General features: G+C 35.5%; 1 protein-coding gene across 1 annotated transcript; it reads right to left on the reverse strand.

The window, feature by feature from the left end:
• Positions 1 to 15,587: 15,587 nt before the first annotated feature.
• Positions 15,588 to 16,646, reverse strand: LOC147515410 (uncharacterized). Its single transcript, XM_086592899.1, has 3 exons — positions 16,587 to 16,646; positions 15,858 to 16,463; positions 15,588 to 15,713 (listed from the first exon to the last, which is right to left on the reverse strand). Exons 1-3 carry the CDS (start codon positions 16,644 to 16,646, stop codon positions 15,588 to 15,590), a joined length of 792 nt encoding a protein of 263 aa, XP_086449025.1.
• Between the last annotated feature and the right edge of the window lie 222 nt (positions 16,647 to 16,868).

A 16,868-nucleotide genomic window follows, 5' to 3' on the forward strand; every position in this document is an offset into this window, starting at 1 on the left:
GCAACCTGTGTTAATCCTACATAATTTATAATTTTTCACATAAGGATATAAATCACAAGGACTTAAAAGATGCAAATTATTACTCATGGAATGTAAACTAATAGTTTCTTCCATAGTTTTTACAGCAATTTTACTGGTCAATTTTTCAATTCAGTTACCATATCTATATATGGTTTTGGGATCCATATTAGGAATCATCCATTTATTCATTTTGTCCTGTGTGTCGAGATCATTCTCGATTAATTATGTGTTCTTAATTGAACTCAGATCATCATTTGATGACTGTGCCATGGGTGTTGAGGTGTTAGTGCAATAATAGGTATAGTATAATGAATTATAATCATACCAAACAGTATTAAAACTATTCATGATGTAATCATTGATATATCATCTTCGTCTCCAAATATTATAAACAGTACAATCAAAATCAAGTCTTCAATGTTTATATTAAGTAAAACCACGTCTGTCAACGCTTTACGAGGAGCAAACGGCCTAAACGCATTTCTTGCTAAACGACACTGCATATACCCTACACGACTTAGGTGACGTCCCAGAGTTACCAATATAAACGTAAAGAAACAATAATGACCTATTGCTTATGCAAATAGGCTTATATCAATAAGAATGAAATTAAGTAATCCTAATTTCATTTCTAACAAAATACTATTCATAATACTGGAAAGGAAGAGTCAACAGTATTTTAGGATCCAGGCGGACATTAGTGTGGTCTGAAAATTGAACCTTTAACAAGTATTTCTAAAGAGTAACCCTCATGCCTTTTTCCTTAATTATACTAATATCTCTTACTTACATCTTTTAGGAAATAAAACAATTAAATATAATTGTAAGACATTTCCTCACCGTTAATGCACTAACCTCAAATTAAGCTGCCATGACTCTGATAAATATAATTGTAAGACATTTCCTCACCATTAATGTAGTATCAGAGACATGGCAGCTTAATTTGAGGTTAGTGCATTAACGGTGAGGAAATGTCTTACAATTATATTTAATTGTTTATTTCCTAAGAACAGATGTAAGTAAGGGATAGGCCCAGTATGATTAAGGAAAAAGGCATGAGGGTTACTCTTTAGAACTACTTGCTAAAGGTTTAGTTTTCCGACCACAAGAATGTCCGCCTGGATCCTAAAATACGATTGACTCTTCCTTTCTAGTATTATGAATAGTATCTTGTTAGAGATGAAGTTAGGATTACTTAGGGGCCATTTGTTTTTGCCTCTTATAAGACCTTGATGTCTTATAACCTCTTATAAGATGTGGCCCAGTGATTTTGGACATTTTTTTGGTTTGTTTTTTGCCTCTTATAAGAGGCATTCTACTAGAAATGTCTTATAAGAGGCTCCAATTCTATAAGTACCAAAATTAGATCTACTTCAATTCTATAAGTCTTATAACTTGAAAAAATGACTTCGGACCCCCCTTATATACCCCTAGCCTCATTTCTCTCTTCTTCCCTTTTCATTATCTTATTTTCCAAATAACTCCATTATCCTAGCCACCACCGACTACCACCACCACCACCATCACCACCACCACTACCACCACCATCACCACCACCATCATTATCTCCACCACCACTATCATCGTATTATTAAGACTATCACCACCACCACTGTGCTATTAAAATCACCACCATCACCACTACCACCGTACTATTAAGACCAATATCATCACCTCCACTACCACCAGCACCATACTATTAAGACTATCACCACCACTACCACCGTGTTATTAAGACATCCACCACTTCTACTACCACCACCATCACCGTGCTATTAAAATCAATATCATCACCTCCACTACTACCACCACCGTACTATTAAGACCACTACCACTACCACCGCCAATTAAGGTAGTTTCCTAAAATCGATATTCTAATTATCAAAATTGATTTGAAACTGAAAATCAAACTATACGTTTATTTCAAATTAATATATTCAAGTTAAATGTGATGTAAAGTAGGGTTATATTTGTCAAATAACCATCTATAAGATGTCATGCATTTGTTTTTTCTATTTTTAAAAGTGCTTATAAGAGGAACTTAAAATTAAAAACAAACCACTTTATAAGACCATCTTATAAGACCCTCTTATAACACATGGTCTTATAAGACCCTCTTATAACTTAACCCAAAAAAACAAATAGCCCCTTAATTTCATTCTTGTTAATATAAGACTATTTGCATAAGCAATAGGTCATTACTGTTTCTTTACATTTATATTGGTAACTCTGGGACGTCACCCAAGTCGTAGTAGGTAGAGGGTGATGCCGTTTAGGTTTTAGGAAATGCGTTTAGGCCTTTTGCTCCCCGTAAAGCGTTGACAGACGTGGTTTTACCTAATATAAACACTAAATACTTGATTTTGATTGTATTGTTTATAATATTTAGAGAAGAAGACGATATATCAATGATTACATCATGAATAGTTTTAATACTATTTGGTATGATTATAATTCATTATACTCTACCCGTTATTGCACTAACACCTCAACACCTATGGCACAATCATCAAATGATGATCTAAGTTCAATTAAGAACACAGAATTGATCGAGTATGATCTCGACACACATGACAAAATAAATAAATGGATGATTCCTAATATGGATCCTAAGACCATATATAGATATGGTAACTGGATTGAAAAATTGACCAGTAAAATTGCTGTAAAAACTATGGAACAAACTATTAGTTTACATTCCATGAGTAATAATTTGCATCTTTTAAGTCCTCGTGATTTATATCCTTATGTGAAAAATTATAAATTATGTAGGATTAATACAGGTTGCTTTCAGACCTTTGACCCTTTTGGGTATGAATGCTTGTATTCAAACAACTCTCAGAGATGTTAGGTGTCTCGATTATTTACTATCCCTTATGGGAGTAGTAGAGACTAGTCTTTGTCATGGACCAGTCTATTTTGATGTCTATCATAATTTAAGTTTATCTTTATTGGATAGAAATCTTTATGATTCTTTATCATTACAAATTCAGGCTAAAGGTTATAACTTTTTACCTGGATCTGAGGTAATTGGAATTACCTACAAAATTCACTATAAGGTATTACAAACTTTGACTCCTAATGCAAGGAATAAATCTACACCAGGAAAAACTATGTTAATTGATACAAATCTTTTAACTTCTAGTGTAGCAACACCCATGATGATTCCTTGGAGTGAAATTCAATTTCCAGATTCATGGATTTGCAGAAATGTTGTTCAACCACAGCCAATCATTAATAATGATTTAGATCAGATAATTCAATCAACAAAAGGTGAAGTTATATTAAACTTTAAGAAACTTTTTATTGGTAGAAGTTTGCCTTCGAGATCCTCTTATAAGATCGCCATACCACAATCTTCTAGGAATTCAGTTTCAGAAGTTGAATCTTTATCTCAATATAATCAAAATGTAGAAGAGATTCGTATCTCTAATCAACAAATACCACATGGTATTTATACACAGAAAGCTAGGGAATCTCCTACAACCTTATAAATGGATTTTGTTTTATATTGGATTACACATCTAATGAAACAAATTAATTTTATAAATTAAAATATGAAGAGTTGATTAAATATTTTACTCCTACAGAATTGAAACCTATGATTAGACCATATAATGATTATTATGATTGGTATCAGAAGAATCATACTACTCTTGCAAAATGGTTTTGTCTAGAGTATCAGAATCATAAAATTCTGAATGGCAGAGTTGATCGTGCAACTCTAAGTAAAGATATTAGTGATTATTTAAAAGCCAAATAGTAGGCTAGGCTTATGGCCAAGGTAAAAATTGATTTACCTAATACCTCGATTGAAAAGAAGATTAATTTACCTAATAAAGAGGAAAGTCATAATCAAGTACAGGAAAATATTATTTCTCAACTAGTAATTTTTGAAGAAAAAAAGGATATTACTATTGAAAAAGGTACCTTTACTCCTGTAGATAATTATATTGGTGTTCTAGAGATTCATCAAAAGAAGAGGACTACTTCTGATGAAAAGGAGATGACAACTGTTCATCCTCCAAGGACACCTTTAAAGCTGAAGGATAGTCTTGAAAATGTGGCTTATATTAAACCACCTAAAAAGCAGGACATATTGGTCAATAAGGCTGATAATAGATCTAAGACTTATAAGAAACCAAAAAGTCTTAAAGAGAAACAGCATTGGAAGAGACTCATACCTAAAGCCAAAGCTCTTTGTTTTTGCCATAAATGTGATTATTATGGTCATAAGACTAGTCAGTGTTCCACTAGACCACAGGACTATAGTAATCTTTTGAAGATAAGAAAATTTAAGATTAATCCACAAGATAAGATTTATAATCTTAATTATCTTCAGAACTTTATGACCTTACAAAATCTTTATTCCTATAATAATATGAGACTTCCTAATACTCTTTATTCTAATGGTAATTCTCGTATTACTAATGTTCCTGATTTACAGTATGAGGTTAATAACCTTAAAACAGAAATAAAGAGTTAAAGATTAATAAAAATCTTGTCACTAATTCTGGTTCCCAGAATAATAAGATATCCCTGGATAACTTTGTTTTCCAAAGATGGAGTGTTCTCATTACTTTGGTTATTAAGAATGAGTACACTCTTGCAAATCATATTGCTCTAATTGATAGTGGAGCATATTTAAATTGTATCCAAGAAGGTCCTACTATATATTTTGAGAAATCTACTCAAAACCTTTCTATTGCTAGTGACGCCCCTATGCATATTGTATACAAGCTAACAGATGTATTCATCTACAAAGATGGTCATTGTTTATCTTCTACTTTCCTTCTGGTTAAAGATCTTTCTCGGCATATTATATTAGGAAATCCTTTTCTTAACTCTATTATGCCTATTACCAAAATTAATGAGAAATGTATTTATTCTACTATTGCTAATCAGAAAGTTATTTTTGAGTTTATAACTTCTCCTGTACAAAAACAGGTCCAAATGATTAATAATAATTTGATTGCTAAAGAAAGTCAATTAAACTTTCTCAAAGAAGAAATAACTTGTTTAAAATTACAACAAAGACTTAACACTAAGGACTTTCAGGCTCAAATTGAGAATATAAAGAATCAGTTTATCTCTGAAGTTTGTAGTGATGTCCTCAATGCTTTTTGGGAGAGAAAGAAACATATTGTCTCTTTACCCTATGAATCAAGCTTTAATGAAAAGTTTATTCCAACTAAGGCTAGACCTAGTAAAATGAAATCAGATTATTTGACTTTATGCCAAAAGGAGATCCAGAGTCTTCTGGATAAAAAGTTGATTACTCCGAGTAAGTCTCCCTGGAGTTGTACTGCATTTTATGTTAATAAATCAGCCGAAAAGGAACGTGGAGTTCTTAAATTGGTTATCAATTTTAAACCCCTCAATGAAGCGTTACAATGGATTAGATATCTTATTCCTAACAAGAAAGATCTTTTAGATCGCTTATCTACAATAATCATTTTCTCTAAGTTTGACCTTAAGTCAGGATATTGACAAGTTCAAATTGCTCCTGAAGATAGGTATAAAACTGGTTTTACCGTACCCTTTGGACATTATGAATGGAATGTAATGCCCTTTGGATTAAAAAATGCTCCTTAAGAATTTTAGAATATTATGAATGATATTTGCAATCCTTATTCAGATTTTTCTATTGTTTATATTGATGATATTCTGATTTATTCTAAATCCTTAGAACAACATATTAAGCATCTAAAGATTTTTAAAGGTCTTATTAAAAAAAATGGTTTAGTAGTATCGACACCTAAAATGAATTTGTTTCAGACAACTGTTCATTTTCTTGGCCATAATATTACTGAAGGAAAAATAGTTCCTATAGACAGAAGTATTGAGTTTGCATCTAAATTTCCTGATGAAATCTTAGACAAAATTCAGTTACAGAGATTTCTTGGTAGTCTTAATTGTTTAGCAGACTATTATAAAAAAAATTCATAGGATACCTCTATTTTATACTCCAGACTGACGAAGGTTCCAACAGCTTGGAGTCCAGCCCATACTCTTGTAGTACAAAAGATTAAGCTTAAAGAAAAGCAATTACCTTGCTTATCTTTACCTAATTTTCAGTGGTTTAAAATTGTTGAAACAGATGCTTCCAATATTGGTTATGGTGGTATCTTAAAACAAAAGAATCTTATTTCTAATAAAAAAGAATTAATCCGTTTTACTTCTGGCACTTGGAAGAAAGCCCAAATTAATTATTCAGCTATAAAGCAGGAAATTCTTTCCCTGGTAAAATGTATTCATAAATTCCAGGATGATTTATTAAATTATAAATTCTTGGTTCGTATTGATTGTAGTGCTGCTAAACAGGTATTACAAAAGAATATCAAGAATATTACTTCTAAACAGATTTTTACAGGATGGCAAGCGGATCTCTCTGCCTTTGATTTTGATATCGAATATATCAAAGGTGACTTTAATTCTTTGCCAGATTTTCTAACTAGAAATTTTTTGCAGGGATCATGAGCACCTCTCAAAGAGGCAAAGGTCGTGGTTATACCACTAAAAGCCGTGAAAAAAAGAAAAGGAAAATATAATTTCCTTAACAATGTGGAGCAATTTCCTCCCTTATCTTAGCAGAAAGGAAAGTCAATGAAAAGGCGGTTCTTACTACTCTGACTCCTTATGTCCCTAATAAAAGGGCAGATCAAATAGTCATTTATCTTCAACCAGGTGATGAGCAGTGGATGCTTGATCCTTGGGAAATTCAAAGAAGATATTTTGACACACAACAGTATCTTATTGTTGACGGCAAACATAGATATATCTATAAAGAAATTCTAGCTTCAGCTACTTCTACTATGGATATTAACCATACATTACAGAAGCCTGATTCGGAATATAGTCCGATCTCTTACAACAAATCAATTTTTAAGAGATTTATCTCTTATAATGAATGGGGTTTGGATCCCAACAAATGTCAAAAATTGAGTTCGACAAACATCCTTTATAAGTACTAGGATTATATCTCAGCCTGTACTAATGTGTTTTTCTATCAGAATGCTCACATGAAACATTCATGGTTTATTAAGCTATGTCCTCAGTCTATCAAGACTGACTATCCATATTGGATTTTTTAGTGGTGGGAGTATTTTAGTCTTGAACTTGATATTCTCCCCGAGAACCTTTTAGATATTTTTCTAAAATGGACGGATTATCATCCTCAGTTAAAAGGTGATGACAAGATGCCAATGGGACTACCGTCTTTAACCTTTTTTTTTTAACCATATATGGTATACCATGGATCTTCAAGTGGGATTTTAAATGTGAATATAATCACCTTAAAATTCTAGTTCTCAAAAGAAAGTTTTACTCAAGATGGTGGATTACTTTCCCAACAGATGAAGCCATTATAAGCATTGAGAATGATTTGAAATCATTTATTGAGCAGACTCCCAGACATAATCCTAGTGGAGATATGGATATAGGAAACCCTTTTGATATGATGAAGAATCTTATCAAATTTTAGAATCCAGGGTTCTCAGAAAGTCAAATTAATGACTTATGTATGGAAAAGCTTAAGAGTCATTTTTTGAGTTCTTTCAAGCTACCACCTATTGCATCCCCAGGTACTATGGAGATTTCGTCTTCTGAAAATGCAATAGTATCTTCCCAGCATGATGATGTTTCTATGACATCAAATAATAGCCAAGAAGAAGTAAATCAATTTGCTTGTCTAGTAGGAGAAAGTCAGCCAGATAAGGACTTGGGTGACAATTTCGATCTTACTGAAGCTTTAACTCAGATATATCCGAGTTCTTCCAATCCTCCAGTATAACCTATTGACATGTGGGCCAAATTCAAAGAAGCTCTTAAGGCTAAACAGGAGCCCAATCCTACTTCCTTTAAGAAATAGGGGAGTCCATGTTTTCATAGCAAGTTTTCTAGAATCTCTAGAAGAAAACAAAATTCTTCTCCATAAAGAGAAAACATTATCATGATATTATGGCCCATGATAAGGACCAGAAACAGAATCAGCATTATTTTGCTTTGGATTCTTACAACTGGAATTACAATGCTTTGTCCAAGTAGGACCCTTGAGAGGGACATCCTACCTTTTGCTTTTCTACAAAGTCAAAAGTTGAATAAGATTTGAGCATTATAAGAATTCTTATCCTTTCAAGACAGAAGTAAAAGACAAGTATGCCTTGTCATGGTGGCCCAGTCGACTGCGACTCCTTTAGCACACGTAGCCATTTTCTGTGCGGACTCCAAATTATATTTTGAGATCCGACTAGTATAAAAGGGATACCTCACCCTTGTTGAGGAACATCTTTCATTTTACCTTTGAATTTTCCATGTATTAAGTCAAGTGTGCTCTCACTTTCCCTCCTGTAACATAAATATCCATCTATATAAATAAAAGTTCTGTTTATATCAAGTATTTTTGCTGCTGACTGATCACTTCTGCATTAATCAGGTGTTTTACCTGATCTCTCTTTTTCTTATATATATCGGTCCGGCTAGGTTGATAGCCATCTTACTGATAGGGTTATATACTAAAAACATTACTTTTGTAATAACTCTAATTCTTTATATTTTGAATGAGAATCATATAGGCAAATGTTATGCATATTATATATGTTATTAGTTATATGCATGTGTCTAATACTTTATGTTGTAGATGATATGGTGTGGACACACAGAAGATCATATCATCAGTACCTTATAAAGTATAAGTAATCGTTCACAACCTAGATAGATTTGGACAAACCATTGGTACAGTTGTAGTATAATATGGTATTAGTCTATCTAGACTATAGGATTACACTAGTACACTTTGTGTGTATTGAACAAGATTAAGTGAGGTTGTTTCTCTTTATACTGACTATATAAGAGAACAAACGCCTCTGTTATTATGGATTCTTGTCCCCTTAATCCAGATATAATAACGGGCATTTACGTGCATTGTACATTACTTTAAATCATCAATGAGTGAGATTCATTTGTGAATCAACAAACTCGATAGATTGGGTAATGACATTGTATGTAAGGTGTGTTGTTGATTATAGAAGGAATCTGTGTCCCGCAAGAAGTCGTGCTGATGATGTCCCTTTGAGGAGCTCATAAAGATTGTCATGTAAACCCTGCAGGTGGATTTGATCCGCCATGACAATGAGGTTGAGTGATACTACTCAAGGACATAAGAAGTTGATTAATGTAGTTGTCAGTAACTTGACTTAATCAACGGGCATTCGATATCTTAAACACGGGGAGATCAACGAGCATATAATATGGAGCCCATAAATGCTGACACGTAATTTGGGATTAGGGCGGTAGTGCAACAATGGCCTTTAGTGGAATAAGCCATTTGTTGATTTAACTTGAGCCGCGGTGTTCGGGCTTAACATGGGAAGCCCAAGCCCATCAGGAGGCCCAATCCTAATTTCTCCTCATGGTCCCTGTTGTAGCCTATATAAAGGAAACCTCTTTCTCTGGTCGTTTTCTACACAAGAAAAATCAAGGTTTTACTCAAGAAAAATAGATCCAGAAATCGGATCCAATTTTTGTGAGTGATAGAGGCCAAGTGAGAAAGAAGAGGTTGGAAGATCGTTGCCCACATAACGTCCACTCTGTGCATAGGAATACAATAGAAGATCAAGAGGTTGATTTCGGATTTCATAGCTATTGGATTCTCAGAGTTATGTTAACCATATTTATAGGTATGTTTTCCAATCCAAACTCGTGAGAACCATTAATTCCGCTGCGCGTGGTTTTCACGGTTTGTAGAAATATTCCTTCTGAAATAACGGTTCCTACACTTACAGCCGAAATCTAACTATTGGATTTTATCAAATCCAAATTAGGAACCTTAAGCACGAAATCACAAAATTTCGAAATCAACCCAGTTTTGGCTTCAAACATAAAACACTTACAAAGGGTTTTCGCTCCTATTCCTCTGCCTAAATTTTCTCCGAAATCAAACCATTTTCACCTCCAAATTTCCTCCAAAATCAAACCAAACTCTAATGATAAGCACCCAAAACTGTAATATTAAACCTCATAGAGACATAGCAATTTGGTTAATTATGTGTTTAATAATCATGAAATAATTATATTTTGAGTTATTTAGAGATTGGTCCTATTTATTTAGGGGTATTTAGGGATATGTCCTAAAATTATCGAATATTAGGCTTTAGTCCTACTTCTATTGATTGGCTTTAAGTCAACTCAGTTGATCGTGGTCAACCCATTTTATAATAATATAATTTTCATTTTTTTTATCAAAATGGCCAAACTACCCTTCAGCGTGCTTCGCATGTGACTTTAGAGAGTCGTTGAAAATGGCCAACAATCAACACATGTAAAAAATCTGAAGCATAATTAGTCTGATAAACCAATTAAGTTCAAAAAAAGTTAGAGAGAGGATTGCGATAGCCTTTATGAAATCGTCGAGAAGAATAGAAAGATGGATGGTGGGAAAGGCAGGAGTGAAATGTCTGATTTGGTGGTGAGCCCTTTGCGGTGTTCGTCCTCATCTTTGCATCGTTGCTCAGACTTGAGAGAAGCTCTTGATTTGAAGGTGAGTGAGTCTTCGTCCTCTTCTCTACGTCGCTGTTCTAAATCTGACTCTGAACAGGCAAAGAAACTGTTTTTCAGTTTCTCTATTCGTGATAGTGTTTATTGGTACCGGGTCGATCCTAGCAAGTGTATCAACAACGTTCAAACTCTTTCGGCTCCCATTTGCATAATTCCTTATCCTGAAATCGGCAAGTGTAGTAGTTCTGTCGCTCTTGGGTCCAAGATCTTTATGATGGGTGGTATTATCGGTGAACCTTCGAAAAAAGAGAAACTTGAAGGTTCTACAGATATATTTTCCTTTGTTACCAAAACCAACAGCGTCAATTTTCAATGGCGAAAGGAGTCCGCTCACTTGCTTGCCAAGAGGTCTAATCCAGCGCTAGAAAATCTATGTGTTCGGAAACAATTTTTTTGAACCAACACCCTGGGCTGAAGTTTTTAACCCATAATTAAACTTATCCTGCCCTCTTCCTAACCCTCCACATCAAGTAACTCGTAAATGTTTTGAATCATTTCTTAGAACTCTTGTTGCAAATGGGGATAAGATTCTTTTGGTTTTGAATAATATTGTATCCTGTTTCTATGTGAAAAATGAGTCGTGGACTCAAATCCCAATTCCTATTGGCAAACCATGTCCTTGGTCTGATAAACCAATTAAGTTAAAAAAAAGTTAGAATTTGATACAACATAGAATTAGTCTTTTAAGATTTAACCCCTCCTGTATTTGAGTTAATTAGGTTTTGGTCCTACTTTTCTACCATTAAAGAGTTTGAATTTAAGTTCGTAAAATACCTTTGGTGAATTTAAGTTGATGAAATATCTTTGGTTAGATTTTTGACACGTGCCCATTATTTGGCCATTTTCAACGACTCTAAAGTCACATGCGAAGCACGCTGAAGGGTAGTTTGGCTATTTTGATAAAAATTGAAAAATATATTATTATAAAATGGTTTGACCACGGTCAACTGAGACGACTCAAGGTCAATAGATAAAAGTAGGGCTAAAGCCTAATAATCGATAATTTTAGGACTAAAACCAAAATACCCCTAAATAAGTAGGACCAATCCCTAAATTACCCTTATATTTTTGTACTTTTGCAGGTTTTCGCAGTTACCGTGAAAGTATTGGTTAAACCTGCATTAAAGCACGGGAACAATGTATATATGAAATTTTCCAAATCAGCGTGTGAAGCTCAACAAAGACGAAGAAGAAAAGCGTCAACTTTTAGAGCTCATATCTCTTGAACCTAGACTCCGATTTCGGCAAAGTAAGCTATTCAGACAATCAGTATGACAAGCTCTACCTCAGGCCATATTTTACAGAAATCGATCTCTGGGCCCACCAATGGACATACTATATGGACCCACCTTTCGGGCCCACAAGAAGAGATGAGTCATCAATCATGGAGCAAGTCAAGACAAAAGTGCCAAATTATTGGCACAAATTGACACCTTGCATGTGGGTAAATGCATGGTTATCCAAAATAGTGTAATTTGGCATGATTTGCTTTGAGAAGATAGGATTGTAATAAATGTAATAAATGTGGGAGGTGATTCACGTGGGAGGAAAAGGGGAGAAAGCTCTTAAATGTGGGTTGATTTTGGAGTTAAGGGCTTAGACCACAATTCACTTTTCATTCTCTCATTTTTTTCATGTTTTTTCTTTCTAAGTGCTTAAGCTTTGTTGTAACATTTTAATGGTGGAACATCACACTAGTTTTTGAATAAAACATTTACATTCCTTTAGGTAAAGATTGTGTTACTCTTCTTCTTCTTCTTCCCCTCTCTCATTAGCATAGATAACTTGTATTATTTCATTAATCCAATGATCATGAGCTAAAACCCTTCAAGGTGGAGGGTTAATGATGCTCATGTGAGGACCCTTATATGTTTTTTTTTCCAAGATAAGCTAGGGTTAGGCAGACCCTAATTTGTATTGATCATTAAAATCTTCTTACATAAATGCTACCCGTCGCATCTTCATTTACAATATTTTGTAGGACATGATCTATAGGAGGAACAAAATGTAAAGTGTGAAAATTACTACATTGATCTAAGCCTGCAAGATAGTCTGCGGCTCTATTCACTTTTCTAAAAACATGTGAGTAGGATATGAAGTTGAATTCTTGCTTTTTTAACTCAATGGCAGCAAGCACATCTCGACAGTACCAAGGAGGTTTCTCGAGTTTATTGATTGCATTGATGGCTCTCATTGAGTCTGATTCTACTTCAACTTCTTTATAGCCTTCCTCAATGCATCTGCATACGCTCACTTCAATGGCCTTGAGCTCTTGGTATATCACCGAGTGTAAACCCCCACTTCCAGTGAAACCAGAAAGTACCCGACCAGTTCCATCTCGCATTACGCCCCCATGACCTGGGCTCTTACTGCTTAGTACACCGTCAGTGTTGGCCTTGATTTGATTGCCTGATGGTGGTGTCCAGCAGCAGTCTACATTGATATGTTGCTTGAATTGGACCTCAATGTTCAGTATGCTAAACAACCTTCTAGTTGAGTCTGTGTCCTTTACCTGAAGCTTTAAGACTTGTAGATAAATTCGTATGTCTCTGAGTAGCTTGTTGAAGACTACTAATGCCGGTCTTAAAGTTTGCTAAAATTTGTGGCATTTCATTCTTTCCAGATGTAGTCCATTGATGTGCAAACAAAAACCTTATAAATCTCTCCCATATCATCTCTGTTACATAGTCAAATTATGGCTGACCATTCTCTGTTTGCCTTGTTGCTGTCGATGTTTATGCCTAGTAGAATTTTAACTCTTGAGAAGATTTCTTTTGAGTAGTTGTACTCAAAAAATAGATGATGGGAGTACTCCCTACTGTTATGATAGAAGCAGTAGGAAGATTGATTAATAATGTTCTTTTGCACCGACCTGTCTTGAGTTGGAATGCTATTCGAAAATAGTTCCCAAGTGGTGAATGCATGCCGAGGTAAAACCCATCTTCCCCTGACCATGTGATGCCAAATTTTCTTTGCTCTTATCTATGACAGTGCTAGGTATGCACTGATAGAGGTGTAGTGGCCACTTTGGTGGGGGGTCCAGATTATCTTATCCTCGGTAAGGTGCTTGTTGATTTCCACTGCATTGATCTCTTCCTTTAAAGATTGAGAATGTAATCCAGTCACTACAGTATTCCATACTCCTTGCGAGATGAGGACACTCACTTTTGAGTTCAGCAGAAAGTTCCATTATGACTTAGCTTCAGCATCTTCTATCAATAGTGATCTAGCGCACCATATATCATGCCATAATAAAGTATCTTCCCCATTGGAAATGGTGTATCTAATGAATTTTTTGGCTTCTTTCCTGGTGCTCAGAATGCTTCGCCATGTCCACGAGCAGTCCTGGGGAATGGACATCAACCAGAAAAATTTGTCTTTAATGTGCTACTTCCATGTCCAATCAACCCATATTGTATCTTCCCTCGTGATGAGTTTGAAAATCAGACTGCAATAGGCTCCAGTATTCCATTGTAGGCTCCAGTTCATGCCCACCTTCATCTTTAGGTCGACACACTGTGCTCCAGCTGGCTTGGTGATGTCATTTTTTCATGATGGTGCCCATCCATAGAAATTGGGCACATGTCTTTTCGATTTGTTTCAACACTATCTTGGGAAAAATGAAAGTTCTTGCTCAATAAGTGTGAAAAGATAAAAGAACGGAGACAATAAGTTGTAACCTTTCGGCATGGGAAAGAAGCCTTGATTTCCAGTTGGTAATCTTGCTTGTGAGTTTCTCCACTAGAGGTTGACATTCTTTGATGCCCAATCTTGCAGATACGAGGAGAAGTCCGAGGTATCTTACCGGTGGTTTGATCAATTCCACACCTAAGATTGCAGCTAAAGCTTGAGCATCTTGTGCATTTAGGCCTCCAACTAAAAGGGTGGTCTTATGCTTGTTGATCTGTAACCCAATAGCACTGCCAAAATCATCTAAGCACTCCTTCATGGCTTGTATTGAGTCTCTCTCTCCTTTACAGAACATTAGCACATCGTCGGCAAAAGCTAAATGAGATAATCTCACCTTCCTGCATTTTGAGTGATATAAGATGGACCTATTATTGATGCTCCTTGTGAGAACACAACCTAGGGTTTCCATGACGAAGACAAAGAGATACGGAGATAAAAGGATCTCTTTGTCTTAGTCCTCTCCTTCCCTCAAAGCACCCTTCTGGAGTCCCATTGATTAGAACAGAGTAGTTTGGTGTTGAGATGCATAGTTCAATCCATTTACACATGTTGGTTGGGAAATTGAATAACTTAATCATAGCTTTAATCGACTCCCAACTAACCATATCAAACGCCTTCCTGATATCCAACTTGATAGAGCATCTAGGAGTTCCATGCTTTCTGTCATATCCTCAAAGAATTTCATGAGATAAGAGGATGTTGTCCTGTATAGATATGCCAGGGATGAAAGCTGATTGGTTAGCCTGCACTATGTCATTGATAACCAATTTAATTCTGTTAGAGATGACTTTAGATATACATTTATAAACGGTGTTACACAATGCAATTAGTCTAAAATCCACAACCTTGGAGGGGTTGGTGACTTTAGGAATGAGGCATATGAATGTAGAATTGACACCTCTAGGGAATTTATAGAATTTAAAAGCATTTAGAATGGCAGAAGTGAAGTCATAACCAACTATGGACCAACAACTCTTGAAGAAAAGGGGAGTGAACCCATCTGGTCCAGGAGCTGAGTTCTCCTTCATGTCAAAAAGAGCTAGCTTTATTTCTTCAAGCGTGACATCTGCTTCAAGCACATTTTTCATATTAGGAGAGATTCTGGCTTTGATTTGCAAGTTATTGAAGAAGTCATCTCCACATATGTCAGTTGTTGCGCTGCCTAGAATGTCAGAGTAATATTTAATAACGAACTTAGTCACCTTAGCTTGTCCTAAAACATTAGTCCCTTGTGAATTCTGTATCGCCCATATTCCACTCCTGGCTTTCTTTTCTTCAAGTGATTTGAAGAAGAAAGTGGTACATTTATCACCCTTTCTCATCTATTCACCTTCCTGCTTACTAAGGATTTCAGCAGCTTCGAGTCTTGCAAGTTCACTGTATCTTTGTAACGCTTCTTTCTCCTTTTGTCCCAAAAATTGGTCCCAAGGATTTGATTGAACTTGTCTCTGAACATCATATAACCATTCTCGAGCTTGTTCAACTCTCACATGTAAGTTCGAGAATTTGTGTCTGGCCCATGATTATAATCTTTCTTTCAGCAGCTTCAATTTCTGCATGAGGATATACATGGGATTTGAATAGATCTTGACCTGCCAAACTTCTTGTACTATTCTCTGGAAGTCCTTCTGTTCGACCCAATAGTTCTTGAATCTAAAGGGCCAAGCTTTACTAGCAAGTTGGTTCCAGAGGAGGAGAATTGGTGAATGGTCTGAGACCCCATGCGGTAGGAATTCAACCTTAGCATTTGGGTGTTCAATGTTCCGAAGACTGTTTACAATGCACCGATAAATCTTGGACATGATTCTTCCTTTTCCTTCCACCTTGTGATTCCATGTGTAGAAGAAACCATTATAACTCATATTAGATAACCCTGACCTTTGTAGACATTCCAGAAACTCTTCTACTTCTCTTGGGTGCATAGGCCTGCCACCCATTCTTTCATCTGCTTTAGTGATATTATTGAAATCCCCTGCTAACGCCCAAGGTTTATTGACAGAACAGTGTATAGCTAGGATGTCTCTCCATGGATTGAGCCTAAGTGCTTTAGCATTCCGAGCATAGACTACAGTGAGAAGGATCTCCTCATTAGTAGGCTTGAATCTAATCTTACAATGTATAAATTGGTCTGATTCTTGAAGCTTGATTAACTCTATATTGTAAGGGTCCCAGCAAATCCATATTCTGCTAGCAGGGTCCTTTCCATAGTTATTTACATGTTCCCATGTTGGGCAACAAATATTTATGATGTAGTCATATTTGTTCTACCTAACTTTGGTTTCAAGAAGACAAAAAACACTTAGTTTCTTATCCACTCTCACCTTGTTAATTTCTCTAGCTTTCTCTGCTTCGTTTGTCCCTCGGACATTCCAGAAGCACATGGATGTTACCATCTATAAGATTTGTTTTTGGAGCCTTTAGGTCTGCCCCTTCCCTTCTTGCCACTGCTTTGATTCTTTTTGCTAGACTCCTGATGCTTGTTACTGGTGGAATTGCTTCTCTCTCCATATTTCTTCCCTGATCGAGTTACAATCCCTAACATTGTCTTTTGTTCTGGATCAAGAGGTATTGCTACATTTACATCAATTTTTGCTTCCTTGCAA

Source organism: Coptis chinensis, chromosome 2 (assembly GCF_015680905.1).
Source record: "Coptis chinensis isolate HL-2020 chromosome 2, ASM1568090v1, whole genome shotgun sequence".
Lineage (NCBI taxonomy): Eukaryota > Viridiplantae > Streptophyta > Magnoliopsida > Ranunculales > Ranunculaceae > Coptis > Coptis chinensis.

Coding starts and splice junctions, on each gene's coding strand:
- LOC147515410 (XM_086592899.1), bottom strand. CDS start 16,646: ATGTGCTTCTGGAATGTCCGAGGGACAAACGAAGCAGAGAAAGCTAGA. Junction 16,464..16,586: donor AAGCTAGAGAAATTAACAAG/GTGAGAGTGGAT, acceptor AACTATGGAAAG/GACCCTGCTAGCAGAATATG. Junction 15,714..15,857: donor TAGTACAAGAAGTTTGGCAG/GTCAAGATCTAT, acceptor TATGATGTTCAG/AGACAAGTTCAATCAAATCC.